Source organism: Haliaeetus albicilla, chromosome 13, assembly GCF_947461875.1.
Source record: "Haliaeetus albicilla chromosome 13, bHalAlb1.1, whole genome shotgun sequence".
NCBI classification, from domain to species: domain Eukaryota; kingdom Metazoa; phylum Chordata; class Aves; order Accipitriformes; family Accipitridae; genus Haliaeetus; species Haliaeetus albicilla.
The window spans coordinates 23,225,322-23,245,096 of NC_091495.1; the positions used below are offsets into that span (position 1 = coordinate 23,225,322).

The window sequence follows — 19,775 nt, forward strand, 5'->3', positions numbered from 1 at the left end:
AGGTTGGTGGGAGTGGGGTGGTGTTGGGGTTCAAGATCTTTCACAGCTTGGTGTGCAAACACAGCCTGTGCCAGCTGTGGAGATGGTGCCCCAGGAGGGTCCAAATTTTCTAGTTCTGCTGTGTGAGGTTACTCCTGCAGGTGAATGTGGTGACTGTAGCCCAGTCCTTGGCATTCTCCCAAAAAATGCTGTTAACTCTCTCACAAGCTGACATTGTCACTCATTGGGAAGCCTTCAGCAAATGGCTGATTTTCCTCATTTGCTCACTCTTGGTGAGTCTGCTTCTCTTTTGGACATATCAGCTTCCCTTGGTAAATTTCAGATCTTCTGATAGAAGAAGCTATATAAATACCAAGTAATGATCTCAAAAGCGGGCAGTAGCCTCTGTGACACACAGCAATTCACCTTTTCTTTGCTTGAATGGCTCCTCAATACCTCCCTTGGCCTGCTTGGTGTTAGCAGAGGCCCCAGCAAGTACAAACTACTCTTCAAAGTGGGTGGCATTATTAAAAGAACAATACAGCAGTCTGTTCAAGAGGCAGCAGTGGAGTTTTTAAGTTTGCTGTGCACTTTGAAGGAATTCACTGTGGTTTAATTGCTGGCCAGATCAGGCCCATGACATGCTCTAACGGGGCCTGTCACCTTTCCTTTTGAGAGGTTAGAAAAGAGTGCCAAAGCCAGAAGCCCCTCTGCAGCCAAACTCAGATTCAAACCCCCAGGAGTATAAGGACCACTATGAGCTAATACATCATGACAACCACTTTGGTGCCTTTAGCATTTTAGCACTTCTCTTAGTCAGGAATTTATCTGAGTGTCAGTTGCCACTGACTAGCTGAATATTTGTCATGACTGCCAGTTTTGTCTCGGATTGAAATGATCTATCCATCTGTGACTGTTTTTTTTCCCAAGGAATGTTAGTGCTCACTTTGAAGAGTTTTATCATTGGCTAATTTTTCACTGAATAGCATCCCAACATGAAAGTATCTATTCATATCAAATGTCTTTCTAGCTGAAATGTGTGTAACTCTAGTTCTGTAGTAACTTCATTCTCATTAACACAGCAGCATTATAAGGAAACTAGCAGACTTCAGTTCTACCATGTCAGCAATTTTATTTTTTGTAGCAAGGAAATGGCTGGCTGAAAAAGGACTAAATTTTTTTTTAAGGGGTCCATATGGATGTAGAAAATATTGGTGTCATTTGGTATAAATTGTAATCAGTTCCAGACTCTGCTGCACTCAGAAACTTGAATCATGGAATTGTACGTGATGATTTCTGTATTTTGAGGGCTCTCACCTAAACCGCAGCTCTTGTAACAAGTAAATGGCTACATCCATCGTGTCCAATCCCTCGTCGTAATAATGTTAAGAAAATGTTTGTTTAACTGTGAATCAAAATTGTATTCCTAAGCCCTGCAGTTTTCAGGTGAAATGACAGAACCAGCCTTGCTACACTGGGGCAAAGTAGGTGGGCTCCAGAGGCTGAGGTCAGATGGGCTGAATTTCACTTAATTCCTTCAATTGCGGTTCCTTTGTTAAGGAATTTCTGAAGGCCTGGAGCCAGGCAACGTGGAATACTAAGCACTGGGATGTAAGTGGAGTTTAGGCTGTTTGGTCTGCTTTTGGCTCCCTGTGTGTTTTAAGGCATATTAGATGTAAGAAGAGGCAAAAGGGAAAGGCAGAAGCATGCACAAAGTATGTTGTTTGCTTATATAGTGTCTGTAATAGAAGAGTGCGGCTGGGATGAGGACACGGCTATTGAGCCAGAAGAATGCTTTCAAGCTTCTTTCAGGGCTTGGGTCAACTGCTGCCCTCTTGAATCAGGCAGGGGACATGGAAGGTGGCTGGGCACACCAAAACCTCTTTTGTGAATTCCTGGCAACAGAAATTGATAGGCCAAGAGGCCACTTAGGCTTAGGTTTGCTGATTGGTTTGTTTTCTGTGGAACCAGAGCCAGTGTATGCCATCTCTCTGAATGTACTGGTAGCTTTTAACCATGTGATCAATTTCAACCATGTGTGTAAGGCAAATGAGACAAAAAGACCAGTACAATCTGGGGTCTGTGAAGTTTGATGAACAGCTAGAGACAAGTGACCCAACTAACCCTCCCTGCTGAGAGCATGGAAAACATCTGGTTTGGCAGCAGTTGTGTCAATGCACCTGCATCCATCACTCTGTCCTGGCACCCATAGCTGCAGATGGGTGCTGCCTGCACTTGTTGAGAGTGGTGGAGATGCAAGGAGCTGGAGTTAGTCTGCTGAGGAGAGTTACGAGCAAGTGTTATAGGAATTCAGGCTTCATTTTAGTTTTGTTGCTCATGGAACAGCTTGGGTTTGGGTTGTTTTTTTTGTCTGAAATAACACAAAGTAAGGGGGTTGGAGTGTATATTGTCTGAGAATGGCAAAGTCCCAGGCTATTCTAAACTTGTTGTTTTAAAAAGATGTAATAAATCAGCAAGGAGCCAATCTTGCGGCTCAGACTTACATGTTCAGTACAGTGTTTGCCCCCAGGCGAAGACTTCTAAGGGTACTGAAGTTTGAGTGTTATTTCCTCAGCTGTCATACTGGTGTACTCCCAGGAAAAGCAGAGACTTGTACTGCCATTTTAACTCCCTAGCTAGGGAAGGATTGAAGGAGTACTGGGATGTTGAAAATATGAGGCTGTGATGCTGATTGCAATGGCAGCTTCGGGGCATAGACTGTCTTTCAGAGGTGAACACAGTTTCTGAAGCAGGAGGAGGCCGTCTGGAGGTGGGAGTGGGGGGAACACCGTCTTGTCTATGAATTTTCTTGATAGCTGAAAGCATACCAGAGCTCATCTTGAATTCAGTGAAAGGTTGTAACTGTGACTTTGGTTTTTATTAAGATTGTAGGATTAACCTTAAGCAGGACGACTAAGAGCTACTTAATTACAGAATTCCCTAGTAAGACCAGACCTTCCTTCCTTCTTCCTTAACCACAGCAGGTAAGCAAGAATTAATTTTTTTTTTTTGTAATTATAGATGAGCTCTACTGTTTGTGGTCTACCTCTTTTGATTGAGAAGAGTGACTGGCCCTCCACTGCTCTCCTTAATTCTAGAAAAGTCAAGGGAGTTGGGCATTTTACAAAGTCTCTTCCTTAAAGATCCCTCCCTCCACAGTTTTATTCAGAAATTTTTCTTGCATTTTAACATATACTCAGATCTTAAAAGTAGAATATCTTCCCTAGTGCTAGTGTCAAATTCCAGCATATAGAGGAACAGCCCTGGGAAGGACAGATGCTTCTGCACGTTAATAGCCACATGGGCTTTAATGAGATCTACTGAGTGCACATACTGAAAGGAATACAACTTACGATATTTTTGGTTCAGTGGCTGACCTAAATATTGGAAAAGAAATTTTATTCAGAACCAAAACAAGTATTTCTTTTTTTGGTGAAATGAGAAATAAAAATCTAATTTTTGGACAATTGGACCCTATTTGGCTCACTTTTTGAAGTCTTATGTTAACCTTTTCCTTTTAATGTAGGGCTAGTCTAAAAGACACAGCAAAAATCTTTCATTTGGAAAATATCAAAAGGACCTGTTTTGGGATTTCCAAAGCAACCTTTTTCACTCTGGAGAAGGTCAAAGTGAAACATCTGTCATTCTCCTAATCTCTTTCTCTCCTTCCACTGAAAAATAGAGCTGATGGGAAGGTACAGTTCATCAAGAAAAGGAAATTCTCCCCCTTCTCTTCAGTATTTTCTGAAAACCAGGCCATCATACTGAAGAGCCTTATTTGCAGATTTAGTGGGAAACATGCCTAAACCAGGAAAGAAGAAAAATTCCATGGGAATCACCTTCCAAGTCAAACAGTCTCGTAGGTCTGTGTTTGAAATCTTCCCTCTGGAAGCCTAACTTCAGGCATTAACTAATTCAGATTCTGGTCTTATTAAAACAGCATGGGAAGGGAAAACCAGCTAGACAACTCCCTGTAACTATTGTAATGTAAATTAATTCTAGTACTGTAAACACCCAAGGCATTGACTCTTCTAACAGAAACACCAAAAAAAAGAACAAAAATGCCTACAATTAGTAAATAGCTTTTTTCTAAAAAAAAAGGTGATTTTATTGAGTTTTAATATACAGCTTTAATATGTTAGGGTAATCATACAAGATCTCTCTTGTCTTCAATTTACACATTACAATACAGACATGAGCTAAAAATCTTTTGTTTTAATGTACAAAAGGAATCCAATGTTGTCCACTAGCAGCTTTGAACTTGGCAAGAAAGGTTCTAAAGACTTTAAGTGCCATAACAACCATACAGAATACAAAATGAATATAAGGACTTTTCGCCAAGGTATATAAACATTTGAAAACAAATGGTGCCTGCTCCACAGGGCAGACAACTAGCAAATTAAAAAAAAGTCACTGACCAATGTTCCAGAGAAGGAGGAGCATTACCCTGTGTAACAGTTCTTATAAAATGGCCTAAGAATATCTGTATCATAGAATTTGTACTGATCAGAAAAAAGGTCTGAAAAGAAACAGTAGGCAAGGAACTGAACAATCAAAAAATGACATAGTAATATAAAATATTTCCATCACTATTTAAATGCCAAATTAATCAAGCAATAGTAAAAAAAACAAAACAAAACCCAAACCAAAAAACCAAAGCTCTTCTGTTTAAAATAACAGCACTGTTTTTTATTATTTTCAAAGATTTTTTTTTTTCTTATGAACCCACTATATACTTGATTGTTTCTTTCATACAGAGTAATGTGTCCATTTGGTCTGTCACTTCAGTGAAGCTGATATACAATAGCCCATCATGTCTCACCTTTGACACATTTTAATGCTTTTCTCCCCTTATGTTTGCTACTCTGGTACCTTCTCTTCTCAAGTTAAATACTTTTCTTCTTTTTCTTTATACAGTGCAGAGTATACGGGCTTAGGGTATGGAGATTTTCCTCTACTCCAGTTCACTGTCTAGTTCTGAGTTCAGTGGTGTGCAGTAGTTTGGCTTGTCTGAAGGTACGTACCCTGGGAGACACAAGCACTTGTACGAACCTTCTGTGTTAATGCATTTGGCATTCTTGCAGAGAGACATCCTGTTGTTCAGCTCATTGCACTCATTCACATCTGCAAAAAGGGGACATCAAAAGACATGTACTTAAGTCTGGTGTGTAGGTAAAACTAATTTATTTCGAGCATTGTCAGGAGTAGAACATGCTGTATGAATACACTGAGAACTTTATTTTCAGTTCAAATCAGGTGGAATCAGGCTGAAATTATCACAGGAAATCAATAGTGTATTAAACGGCCTTAAACTGTTAGATTACCAAGTCCAAGTTCAGCCTAAGCTGCAAAACAAAAATATAATAACAGGTTTTTATCTGATGACTGAAAAGTGGCTTGTAAGAAAGAAGTTCCAAGTTCTCACTATAATATCTGTATTGTAAAAACCCAAATACTTTAGGAGCTGTTGGTGTTGTCAACTAAATAGTTGTGAACAGCAAACTACCTGCCCTCAATATTGTGCAGCATTGGCCTGAAATACACAGGAGCTCTATCTTTTCTTGCTAAGGAGGCCAGCTTGTCATGAAGTCCTAAAGATTACAAGGCACACAGGCAGCTTATCATGATACAGCTGGGAGACCTCAGCTGCAGGTTACAAAGTGTAATGCTAAGCAAGGTTAGTACAGACCTTAAACTGAAATACACATGCACAGTCTCTACTAGGCTTCTACACTGAGGGGTATTGTTTTGCTTCATCTTCTCACTGACACTTGCCGTTCCCATGTTTTGTTGTTTTAACTGAAGACATAGTCGTTATATGTCCTGGTTAGTAGTTGTGCAGATTTACTTGTTTGAGTGAGAGGAATAGTTGAGTTTGTTGACTGTTCAAATCAGTGAAAATCAGGGGCAAAACCCCACCAAGTGGTTATCTGCATATTTAGGTGATTCAACTGCTCTAAAAATCTGATCCTAAAATTACTCTTCTACTCTGGATCCAGTTCCATCCTCTTAGCTCACTAAAGCCTTTGAAAAACATTTGTTCTGCATATTAGTGTTAAATTACTGATAGACGTTTAAGCTTCATTACTGTCCTGGTTTCAGCTGGGATAGAGTTAACTGTCTTCCTAGTAGCTGGTACAGTGCTATGTTTTGAGTTCAGTACGTGAAGAATGTTGATAACACTGATGTTTTCAGTTGTTGCTCAGTAGTGTTTAGACTATAGTCAAGGATTTTTCAGCTTCTCATGCCCAGCCAGGGCACCTGACCCAAACTGGCCAACAGGGTATTCCATACCATGTGACGTCCCATCTAGTTTAGGAACTGGGAAGTGGGGGGCAGGGATTCGCCCTCGGGGACTGGCTGGGTGTCGGTCGGTGGGTGGTGAGCAATTGCCCTGCACATCATTTGTACATTCCAATCCTTTTATTACTACTGTTGTCATTTTATTAGTGTTATCATTATCATTATTAGTCTCTTCTTTTCTGTTCTATTAAATCGTTGTTATCTCAACCCAGGAGTTTTACTTCTTTTCCTGATTTTCTCCCCCATCCCACTGGATGGAGGGGGAGTGAGTGAGTGGCTGCGTGGTGCTTAGTTGCTGGCTGGGGTTAAACCACGACAATTACACAAATGTGCGTCTGCTCATTTCTAGGCTCTTAACTGAACACAGCTGTAATGACCAAGATGAACTGAGGAACACTGACATAGTTATTTCTGTAACAATATTTACTGGCCTTTACAGTAAAATAAAACGAAGCTGGCATCTGTAATACAATTCAGGTGATCATCTCTAACCCCTTTGTTCCAGCCCCTCCTTAGGTCAAGTAACTGAGTAAACTGACAGACTAACAGAAGAAGATGAAGTAATATGCTATCCTCACCAACACAAGTCATTTTGGCCATGTCCAGGTGATAACCATCAAAGCAGTCACAGGTGTAGCCTTCCTGGACTCTTACACATCGGCCATTTTCACATCCATTCAGAATACCACATTCCTCTGCTTGTAACTCCTCAAAGCTGTTCAGAAAACCTGGGTGGAGAAAGAATTGCAAACAAGTAAGTTATAGAGCTGTTGAATCAGTATACCCAAATGTATAGTGAGAGTCCGAAATTCTCTCAGAAGCGTACTGGAATGTGACTTGACTTTGCAGAAAATAGGTCAGCTTTAGCAGATCTGCACCATCTGGAGTTTTAAATGTACTAGAAAAGTGCTGTGATATGGTTCAAGATGAAAACTGAATAACTTTGTGAACTCTTAAGTTTTTAATTTGTGTTAAACATCTGTGATTTTTTTTGTAAAGAAAACTGCATAATTTGACAGTATATTTTTTAAAGGATAAATCAGTGTTTTCCAAATAGCACCTTTTATTTGAATTGCATGTACCAGCCTTTATGGAAACAAAGGTAAGAAATGGTAGTGCAGTTTGGGGTAAAAGTTTCTTAAAACAGTATTCTAGAAAAATAAGGTGTGTGTAGGGAGGAAGAGATGCATTCTAATTTATCTAGAAAAAAACATATTAAAAAAAAAAATCAATTTTAACTGCCTTAAGGAAAGTAAGAAGAAATCAGAGACTGCTTTCCTGTTGTGGTTTTGGTTAACAACCCTTTGGCTGGTACTTCAGCGACTGGTGCCAGTACAAATACCTATAATCTACCAGTCGCTCCATGTCATAATTCTAGATGGTGAGTAGTCAAAGCTAAAGAGTTGTCTTTGTATTCAGTGGTTTGTACAGTGTCTTTTGTGCTCCCTGACTTAAGGCCTTTTTGACAGTTATGCTTTTATGTATAAGGAAGGATTTATACTTAAAAAAATTATTTGACATTTTTACATGTTCAGAGATTCTCTCTAGGACTGAATTGCTCCTGTTAGTCCTGCACAAGTTTTTTCACTAGCTTTCTATTCATGCAGCAGTGATGTAACAGGACTGCAGGTGGCAGCCCATCACATCAAAAGCACTTCTGAGGAAAAAGTTGAGAATATTTGAGAGTTGTAGGTTTACCAGCATAATGAATATATAGAGGGGAAATTGGAGCTGGAGTGGAATAGAGTAGGATACATCTCCCCATCTGCCCCATAACATATAAGTAATATAGCGACTCCACAAACAAACCATTGGTTTATCTAAAACCTGTTTACTGATTTATATTGTTGCAACAGTTGTGATATGTAGATTTGCAAAGCTACCTAGGAATGTGAATTTCTCCCTTTCCTTGTGCTTGTTCTCATGTCTTTTTATATTTACTCCATCCTGTCTTGGTTCTTGAGGCCCTCTTTCCTCTTAACCTGCTTTGCCTTTCCTACTCTGTCCTTTCTGTTATCATCCTCCATTTAACTTCTGTACTGTCATTTCCACTGCCCCTCTTTTTGACTATGTATATTGTTTCTCTCCTGGATTTCCTCTAGCATGGTGGGATTCTTAGTAAGGATCATGCTGGTCAGTCATACACTGAATAAATTCTGGAGACACTGAACACATAATGTGACATAAGTACTTGCTGACATATGCCACATCTCAAGAAGATATATAATACATAGGATGTATACAAGTGTACATTAACTGGGAAACATTATAGTCTTTTCCACAAAGCTAGTAAATCACATCTCAGTGCAGTTGTACTGAGGATATTGAGCAAACTGTCATGATATATGGTAACAATGTAGTAAGAAACTTAATCAAGTTTCCTTATGTTCTCAAGTCCTCTAATAAAGCTTGCAGAGGGCTCATGAGGGTCCTTTAAAATGAAGATCTTTTCTAATTTAGAAAACAAACAGTGCCGGAAAGGGGAAAGGTGCCCCCCCAAACACATAGATATTTTTTAAATAAAGGCATCATTTATTTCACATACAGTATATATGTACACGCATATATATGTATTTTTTCTCCCCCTCTCTCTCTGATAAATACAGTATGTTGTAATTTTAACTAGCTGAAGCCAAAATATTTATCACTCACAGCAAGTTCTACTTCACAAAATATTCTTCTTCAAAACAGCTGGATGAGACCTGGGTTGTAATTCTAATAGGCATATTTAGTTCTGTAGAAGTTGATTGCACACAGGTGACAAATACTACATTGAAGTACATGGCCTTGCTATGGGATGGGAGGTATTGTTGTATTCCTCATACAGACTGCAGCAGGATTATGACCTTGAAGTCTTTGATGCCCTAAACATGTGGCAACTGTATCTGTTAGGGAATATGCCTCTCATCAGGACAGTCATACAGCTGTGTGCTTTGGGTTTCTTATGCATTTGCTTGCCATTGTATTTGATCCAGTGATAGGATGGCAGCAAGAGACATGAGCTCTTAAGCCTCTGTCCCTAAGACTGGACTCAGCTGTAGATTCAAAACTGTCCACTATTTTATCGTATTTATTCACCACTGCTTATAACTTGTGAAGTGCTTCTTTCCCACTCAGTACTTTATCAATCACATTGGTTACCCAGTCATTTTTCTGGGCTTTTCATTGTGTTTGGTAGTTAGCATCTGTGTGACATTTCAATTAGACATCAAGTACTGTTTAATTAAAATCACCTGGATATAAGGAAATAAGACATTTCACAATTCTGTGTAGAGCTAGAAAGTCATTTAAATGCTAAATAGTAATGAACTCATTAATCTGATTTATGTAGTTCTGTATAAATGCATAAAGTGCAATATGCGCAAGAAATGCATACCACCCTTCTAATAGTGTGCTGTAATCCTCCTACCCTGTTTTGACCTATTACCGTTACTTTAAAGATAACTCCTTGTACAGGAGAAGCACTTTGGGAAGGAAGGTAGTGGCAACTCGTAGGCCATGTGTAAAAAGCACAGGAAGTTACCAGTTCCTTCTGATATATCCATTTTTGTTCTCTAAAACTGATGAAATATGCTAGACCTGTACAGGGTGACTGATTTTGAGGAAGATACTGAGATCTGTAAGCATTTGTCTCCCACAAGTCTTAACAGCGAGCTGGGCCAGACCCATAAAGAACCCTGATAGTCCTGAAGTAAAACTGAGATGCTATATGCAATCCCTCGCACCCTGCTTGGCAGGCTGTTCCATCTAGCCCGAAGGCTATATGCATGCATACTCTGATCATACTGTGCTGTACATTTTCTCTGTTGAGCGAGAATGACTTGCATGCTCTCCATTTCCCCCATATAAATTCTGCTGGAAAATCATGGAAAGCTGGCGTGAAGGGATTTTTTTTTTCTTTTAAACTAAATGCACTCCGAGGAAATCTGTCCCATGCTCCAAAGGAAAATTAATTTGTGAGAAGGAAAACTGGCAATCCTTTTGACCTTTAGCTGTGAATCTGTTGGTAAATACACATTTAGTACACTTGACACAAACTATTTCACTATATTAAAAATTAATATTGTACTCTGAGCCCAACTGGACTCTTATACAACACTGGCTCTTGAACCAGAACACCTGACTGAAAGCTAGTGTCATAGGAATAACTAAAACACAAATAGGCCACATTACTCAGAAGCAAACAGAAGAATGAAGCCAGCTACAGGGAAATAATCCAAGTTACAACCCTCATTTCAAGTATTTTACATAACAGAGAAACTTGCTTACGGTCTTCAACAAAATATGGATTAGTTTCTGGAGTGTAGTGCTCGTCAAAGTCAACCAAAGCATCTTGTCCATATGGCTGTCGAGATCCTGGAACAGGAATGTTGCACAGCTGGGCATAATCCTCTGAGGGGGGGAAAGAAAATAGGATATAAACCTAATAACACTTGTAACACAGGCTGCAGTATGTTAGTCCCAGTGAGCTGTGGTTCATATTAGCTGGAAATAAACATCTTCCTAGAAACACCATAAATCTGCAATTTCCACAAAGCATTCTCCTTCAAGAAGAATGTCATTAAACTGTTAATGAGCCAAATACAGACTATTAAGTCATAATAGGGATAACACAAGGGATAGATTTGAGTCAATAACTGTACAAAAAGTTATGGGTCAGGTTCTTCTGGCCTGCATGGGAAGCAAGAGCAGAGGGATGCTGTGTAATCCACTGCCAATGCACCCCTCTCCAGGGCTATCTATGGTTACACCCCTCATGCTGGTGGAACAAAGGCTATCCTAGACCATCACGGCTGGTAGCAGAAGCCACCCCAAAGGAAGCAAACTGGAACAAGTAGGGCCATGTTTCTGGCACTGTCAGCCAACCTGCAGAAATCACAGAATGAAAAATCCTTCTAAAATAGCCCACACTCATCTGCAAACTGCATCTTCAAACCACAGGCTTAAGTATGAGTGCTGTTCAAAGCCTCTTTGGCTGTGAACCTCAAAGGGCAAGGGGAAATGCACAGGAGAAAAAGTTATACTCTGATTTTCGGCCTCTCTCCAACAGGCTCCAACTACACAAGTTGAAGCAGACCAAAGCAACTCTTCATTTTGAGTGTCAGAGTCCATGTCTAAAATGCTGATGCAGAGTTTGATTTTTTTATTTGATTTATTGTGTCACCTCTGTTTCCATTACCATTTGCTAAAATATATACAAGACAGTTTATTTGAAAATAGAAATGTTGTTAAAATACAGCAATCCAGGTGCTCCTTTACTGTTGCTACAGACTATTTAGCATCTGTTTCTGTGAAGATTGCCTGGTGTTCTGAGAATCAGGCACAGTAAGGACGGGAAAGAAAACCACCAAAAGAGAGAGAGGAAAAAAAGCCTTAAGAAAATACAAGATCCAAGAATTGCAGATGGTTACAGAGCCAGAAACCTCATGCTGTGTAGAACTGTCCCAGACAGCAAATAGTTGGATAAATCCAGACTGCCTCTAGACAGTGCAGAGCACAGCCCCACTTGCTGCCCAGCATTGTATTTTTATTTTCACAGGTAGTGTCTCCTCCACCTGGAATGGCTTTATTTTGTACGGAAAACAAAAAAGTGTTCAAAAGTCTGTTTGAATTCTGTGGTCAACAACTTGGCTCTTTGAGAGCTAAGACTGTACAGTACAGGCAAAGCTTTTCTGTGCACATCCAGAACTGTCATGGGTGCCAGTTCGAGTCTGCAGAATGAACTCCCCAGAGAACTTATAAGTCATTGTAAATCTCACCACCTTCTGCTTCAAGTGCAAGGTGATTTCCTCTGATGTGCATCCTCCAGAATATATTTATATACAGTAATTATATTCAAACAACCCTCTCCTCTCCCAGATTAAAACTACACTGCCCAAGAGAGACATCCCATGGCACATGAAACCAAGCCAGCATGAGAAAATAAACAGCATATAGCAAATGTTACTTAAATCCCTTAATGCACAGCTTCCCAGTGAGATACTATGATAATGAGCATAGTTTTAAGAGCTATCATAGGACCAGAAACACCCTATTCTTCCTTCCCCCATCTAACCCCAGATGACATCTACATATGGGGACAGCCAGGTTATCATCTCAGACTGACTCCTTCATTGTTTTGTGTTGAGCTACTCATTATGCCCAAGGGCTTTGATACATACACAGAGAAAAGCTGTTGCAGCAGTGTAAAAGCACTTTCTCACAGATGCACGCAAATTTCTTGGCAAAGGAAATCTATGCTCTACTGGAAAATACTAATTCATCTGGCCTGTGTGGAAGAAACCACCATGCAAAAACAGTCAGTGAACAGCAACAGGACAAGGCAAGCATGTCTGAGGGATCACCACTCCTTCCACATGAATGTGATCTGATGGAAAGGATTGGACAGAACCTGGACATTGGCTTCTCAGATTACTCAGTGCCAATTTTGCACTTAGTGATACTGGTAGTAGAAACAATGTTTTTCTTCTGAAGGAAGCAGTTGGAACATGTGAAAATCCATAGGGCTGAAGCTCTCATGTACATGAAAGTTGGGTAGTTTGAATATTGTGCAAGACTATTTGACATTGCACGTTTGCCAACACAAAGTTGTTTATTATCTAAAGAAGAATAAAGAAATGTTGACAATAGAAACTTGTTTCCTGCCATACTTGTCCTTCGCCAGTCAAGTTCTGATGTCTGCATTTTTAGGTCTCATTATAAGTAAATTAGTGGCTACAAAATGATGAAGAGCTGTTTTAGGGCATACTGTAAACTTGGTATTTGTTACAAGGAGTTGTAACTACATCGAGGTCTTCTACAAGACTATACATACAATGGTAATAATCTCTTAACCTCTTGAAGTCTGTTATGCTTAACCATTTGTTAATACACTCTAATATTTTAATAATTTATACATTATTTGTATATAGCGCTTCAATACAAAAGCTGACAGAGCATTTAAATAGTCCTAAGTCACTTTAGAATGTATACACCTATCCTCCTTATATATATATATAATTCCTTATATATATATAATTGTTTTGATACACACTGTGACAATTTGGAATTACCTATAATACTCTCTTAATACTCTATGTTCTATTTTGTTGTACGAGTAGTGTAGACTTTATCTCTTGTCTTTTGTAATGTGTTGATTCAGTTGCTAGGTGCTCAGGAGATAAACCCAAGGAGAGCAACAGCAACCCACCTAAGAAACCAACAGTAGAAACTCAGGACCAATAACAATGGCAAGTTTTCTATGCCACCTTGCTGAGCTTGTCTTTTTTTTCCAGGGAAGAAAAGGGTGGGCAGAGAGGAGAGTACAAAGACTGAAAGGTATTTGGGGGCCACATTCTGGAAAGATCATGAGAACCGGCATTTTGAAATAAGGTAAACTAGAGACCTGGATGCCTGAGAAAAATGAACCCATTGGAGTCCCACTCTGGAGGATAGAACAAGTTACAGCAGGACAGATGTGTATGTGCAATTTGTGTTTTTTTAAACTTTTCCCCTTGCTATGCTATGTTCCTACAGTTCAAATTAAAACCAGTATATTTTGGGTCACTGTGCTGTATGCTGGTCACAGTTTTCCGGGGAAGGGAACTGAATGAACAAAGTGCTGTAAGATTTGTGGGTAAAAGCATGACTGGTGCAGAGAAGGTTGCAGCAAGTGAGAGAACAGCATGATATTGCCCTAGGGAGATGACAGTAGGAGACTTAGATTGAGAAGGTGGTAAGGGGGCAGAGAGCAAGGGAAAATGTGTAACTACCCCTGAATGACAAAACATTTTAGTTGTCACAGAAATTAAAGCTCACTTTCAAAATAACCTTTCATGTAAAGTAAAAAATAAAGATAAAAATCATTTTATGTAATTCACCATCAACGATAAAACCTTTTTCTATATGGATTTATTTTCTCTGCTTGCTTACTTCCTGGCTGTGATCAGCGACAATACAACTGCAGTTCAAGAGGAAAAAAAGATTTGTGTTTTTAATATAGTCTACATTGCTCCATGTGTTTCTAAGTTTTTCTCGTAACTTGCAAATGAAGCATTGAGACAGCTTGTTGTATAACTTAGGGTAGCTATTGTAAAAGGAAGCTGATGTATGCTTCCAAAAATGTAAAGGACATTTTTTAAGTCAGATGTGTGCATATAAAACAAGTGTGTTAGGGGATTACAGCTAGATGCACATGCGTACTGGCACAGACGTTAGCTGTAATTGGTGATGAAAGCTAGGCTGACAGAGACAACGCAACATAAATTGGATGGACTGACTGGCTTTTAGATGCTTGTTAGCACAAGTGCAGCTGTGCAAATGTGCATCTAATTTGCATGTACAGTTGCTGTACCTGCGCAAGCCTGTGTGGACCTTATTTGTATCTAGAGGCCTAAAAATCCCAAATTCTCTAGTCAGAAAAATTATTCCATATTTCATGTATTTAAAGCAAAACATTATATATAAAAGCGCTTTTCCTGACATAACCATGAAACAACTGCACCACAGCCAATCCTAGCTCCTGCCCATAAACTAAGCTTTATTTCTGTTCCAGCTTCTCAGAATTGTCACCATCTCACACATAAAAAAGGAGCCAAAGCTATCAACACCAAGGCAGTTCCTTCAAATTATTTAAGAATGCAACAGTTTCACCATGGAAGAAATCACTTGAGAGAAGGACAAAGCCAAGAAAGCATTTATTACATGTAATATATGTCCCTTCCCAACCAGAGGTTCTAGACATCAGTCTGAGTTGGTTAAGTTTATGCACTCTCAGGAGATTGCATCATCTGTGAACCAAAGCTGAAGATATTTCTGCTCTACATTTAGATTGTGCTATTTGACAATTTAGATAATTTCATTGACATCTTCCATGAACGAATACTGAGGTTTGTGGTGGACAGCATTCACATATATTCTACAACTCTTGGTGCTAAAGAAAAAGGGTACTAGTCTTAAAGGATTTTTTTCAGGAGTTAAGAAGGATATTCATATCCTCACATGGGGATACTCTAAATTAAGTCGCTGAGGAGAAGCTCAGCTGTAGTAAGAGTCAGGTTGTTTCTGCCACAACTTCACAAATGGCTTTCTGACTCCTTGCTGACCTCCATGTACACTTTGAATGTGAGGTTCCATGAGGAAAACCCTTCCAAGGCTATTCTGCATGTCTCTTCTAAACTTCAGAAAAAGCACTGAAAATCTTCATCAACAGAAATGAAAGCAGCCAAAAATCTGCACAACTGAGCGTAAGACTTTGAATATTCAAGGCCCATCACTCTAATATTTTCAGCGCAAAAGATAATCCATTTGTCCAGAGTCCTTACCAGAAAGGAAGGAGGCACAATGCCATCCTAAATGGAAAGATGAACAATGGTCTTCATAAATTAATCCAGTGCCTCCCTACTGATCTTTACCATCTCAAAAGAGGACAGATGGAAACTCATCCTTTACACACATAGGTTTTCCCTGTACTTCCAGATCTTCATGAGTGACATTAGCCAGAACTTGAAGGGAACACCATGTTCTCATAATATGGAAGCTTAGCCCAGAACTAACTCATAATGTTTACAAAGGATACACAGAGTTCCTTACAACAAAAATGCAATCCAAACGATCTGTTTTGCCAGAAGGGGTAGAATTCAACAACCACATGTAGGCATCTCCAAGGGGTTGCCCCTGAATTAATCATCCAGTGTGCCTTTTTAGTCAATGGAAAGACATAATCACTTCTAGGACACCATCTCATCCTAAAGTAGATGTCTAGAACAGGGCAGAGGAATCTAATGCTCAGGGTGCCTATTTCTCTTTCCTCACAGAACAGGAAACTGGTAGGACCAGCACAGATGTGGGTTTCTGTATTAAAAAAACATGTGAAATTGGCCAAGAAAAATCCCACATTATACAAGACCCCAGATGATTCACGTTACCCACTACCCTCAGTGTTGTCCTAGTCTAGGCTTTGCAAATGCTGAGGTGGAGATAAAGAGAAACTTCAAGTACAACATAAGTCTTCAGCAGTTCTTTATGTGACTCATAGTCCCACAGAGCATCTGTAACATCTACTGACTGGAGTTCTACCATTGTCCTTTCTGCAGATCTTCTAACCATAGAGTGGTTCCATAAAAACCCACAAACTAGAACTTAAAACTTACAGTAAAAGAGGAGAAGGTATGTATAAGGTTACACACATGAGCAGGCCAATAAACTGAGTGCTGGTGTCCTTTACAGTTGCCTAAGAATGTGTTCATGGCATTATCTTAGTAGTCAGACCACCAAGTTCTTAGTTATAGATGTAGTGATATACCCCCCCCCCCCAATAAATAGTTATTAAGACATCTGTTAAAACTGCAGAGTCCCAGTCCTACCTTATGCCCTTTTTCTATATTAAAACTTCTCCAGGCAGCCAGCTACAGAAGGAGAAAGCACCCGCCTTAACAGACCAGCATATCTTTAGTTCACGGGCACATACTTCCACCTTCCTAGCATCCTAAGGTGTTACTGAAGCAAAGGTGGTAGTGCACTGCAGTAACAGACTCCAAGAAGATCATGTTACAAATACAAAAATAGGCAGTCTCCCTAAATTAAACACTGACCCCTGCACACCACCTTACTCAACATTTTCTAGCTGTTACTTCTATCTCCTCCCTTCAAATTTCCTGTACCCTGTAACAAGACACCTTGTCTAAAATGCACTGCAGTCCCATAAGAATCTCACAGGAGCTTCTGGAGGCACAGCAGGTTTGTAATTCAGATGCTACATATTCAGGTTAACATAAGGTGTATATGGCCTTATATTAGACTTCAGTTTTTTTCAGTCTTGGCCAGTTGCTCCATTTTCTGGCATGGATGCTTTGACCCATCTGGTAAACCCATCGGTGTCTGTCCTGCTGACAGTTAATAGAGCATGGACTCTGGACGGAGGCAGTTGAGTCTTAGGGCAGTAACAGTAAATTGACCAAGGAAGCAGAACTTCTGAAGGCAGGGCATCCAACAGAGTTTTTTGGGGGTGGGTGCAATGAAGAAAGGATGTTTTGCTTTTGTTATCTAAAACAGAACTATCAAATTTTCTAATTTTCTTCAATTGGTCAATTATTACAGATTGCAAATGACAAACCTCAAATAACACAAAGGTTTCTTAAAGATAGTTACTAAAAGTTCTTTGGGCAAGTACAATGAGCCCAGACAGAATACATTTAAGTATGTAGTTAACATTTTGGTATTGGATGCAATCTGTGAAAGCCTTTATCTGTAATATGATGATATCCTAAGATCGTAATGTTAGAACCAATGTAATTGAAAACAATGTCTTTGCTTCCTTTAATGACAAGAAGGCCTGCCCCACAAAATTGTTTGTACAAGTAGGATGTACTCAATCACATCACTACAGTTCAGGTTTGCACTATTTTGATGAGGACTTTGAACTAGTATTTTGAGTTTGTTCCTTGATGTCATCAAAATACTTATCAGTCTTACTTTTGTTAAGATGTTGCTGTTCAGTTGCAATACTTCAGCAGGTGTTACTTATTTTTGTCTCAGGCTCTGAATGTTTAGTGTCATTTTCAATGGGGTTTGTTTGATCAAGCACCCATTAGTAGTTTTTGGAAATCTTAGCAACTATGTCAATTCTGTTTTCATGCTGATGAAAGGCTGGATTTCTTTTTCATTTCTATGGATCAATTCTTATAGAAGTTTTCTATCTTCCTGCTGGTTTTATGCTGGATGCTACTTAAACAGGACATTTAAATCTTGTTATGAAAAATGGAAGTGCTTTCGAGACACAAAAGTTAGAGGTTATTTTTATTAAAGCATGAATTTGTTTCAGAAGGGACTTGCAAATGTATCACTTACAGTGGTAGGCCTGTATTTCCTTCTTTCTAAGTGCAGCATCTAGATCCTCAAATACAAGGGGAGTATAAACAAGGTAAAAGGAAACCACAGATCAGTGAATGATTCATTCTATGATCCAACCCATTTCATGGTGAAAGTCTTCCAGTGATAACGCTTTTCACATCCCCAGGTCTTCTTTAACACGTGTTACAAATCTTCAGAATGCCCCTAACTTGGGAAATAAGCAAACACCTTCAGTAGTAAAACTGGCCAACACAATACACAAGTATTTAAAAATGGAGAAATTCCAGGTTCCCCAGCCAGGACTTGAACCTGTGACCTCCTGGCCCAGAAGTGTGAAAGCACTCTTTTGAGCCAATGATATCACTTTAAGTGCTACAGACTGAAGACTTGTCAAATGAATCATTTATTCAGTTCAGTCAGCTTTAAATTTTTCTTGGTAAATGTTCCTGAAAACAGAGAAAGGCTTCCAGGTTTCTGTGTGGGTGTGTGCATGTGTGCGAGGACACATGAGCATATACCACCTCCACTAAGAACTGTAAGCTTGCATGCTTGTCTGACATAATAAAGATTCAATATGCTTTTATTTTTTTTAACTATCTATGTTCCAATCTATAAGGATGATCTGGAGTATTTGGGATCAAAGTATGCCTCATAGTTTCAGTTAAAGTAGATACTTTCCAATGCATATTAAACTTCACAGAAAAATTATCTTATGTCTGGAGGGAGAAAGATTTTTATGATCCAGCATAATGCTCTTCAGCTTTGACTGAGGGTCATCCAAGTGACGTTTAGCATGTTATCCATCAGGAACCTTCATGTCATTTTTTAAAATGAATTTCTCAAGTTTCTTCATAGAGCTGGTTGGGATCTGCACGCCACTGTTGTCACAGGATTGCTGCTCCATAATCCTGTGGTCCTTATGATGAAAATCCATCTAATTTCAAGCCTAAATATGTTCAGACTGAACTTGTTCTGATTTTTTCTTCACATCAGTGCTGTTGTCTAAAAGCTTGTGGGAATCCTCCATGATTGTGCTGTAGCGAAGAGTCTTACCATTTGCAGCCATTGTTCTGCATCTAGGTTTGGCTTTTTTCATCTTCCCTTGTAAGACAGGTTCTCATTGCCTGACTATCTTGGTAGTCCTCTGTTCCTTTTCAGATTTATCCTGCTTTAAACATAACTAGCTAGAAATCTCCAGAAGCAAGTCTCATACCTATCTGAACTCTCTCTACCAGCAACAGCTTTCCTTCCTTCTCTCAGGATTGCATGCTTGCATGACACAGATGGGTCACTGTCACCATGTGATGAACTTTGTACAAAGAAAAACTCCTTTATTCTGCTCTGTCTTTCCACCTGAGGAGCTCCAGGTCATAGCAACAATTCTTGCTATTAGCTATTGCCCTGTATTTTTTTTACTACTACATTTCATTCCATTGCAATTGTTATTTTAGCAGGTGTGGTAATTCAATACCTGGGAATGTCCTCCTCTAAGATTTTTTCTGACAAAGACATTTCAGGCATTTCCATATCTTAGAAATCAAGCTGCTGTCATGCCCTGTTTTTCTTCTTCAGTCTCCCTCTGGGGTAAGCATCAGCCAGCTGTTACTCCAGCCAACATCATCAAAATCAAGCGCTTTTTTCAGTTGCTGCACTTCCAAAGCAAA

General features: G+C 39.4%; 1 protein-coding gene across 8 annotated transcripts in view; it reads right to left on the minus strand.

Moving 5' to 3' along the window:
- Positions 1 to 4,058: 4,058 nt before the first annotated feature.
- LTBP1 (latent transforming growth factor beta binding protein 1) overlaps positions 4,059 to 19,775 on the minus strand; it is a 209,152-nt gene continuing 193,435 nt past the window's right edge. For all 8 annotated transcript variants that reach the window (XM_069800474.1, XM_069800473.1, XM_069800475.1 and 5 more), the window contains 3 exons: positions 10,552 to 10,674; positions 6,861 to 7,010; positions 4,059 to 5,103 (listed from right to left, as the gene is read on the minus strand). In XM_069800474.1, the coding sequence (XP_069656575.1) occupies positions 4,934 to 5,103; positions 6,861 to 7,010; positions 10,552 to 10,674 (443 nt within the window). In that variant the 3' untranslated portion in view covers positions 4,059 to 4,933. The remainder of the gene's footprint in view (positions 5,104 to 6,860; positions 7,011 to 10,551; positions 10,675 to 19,775) is intronic.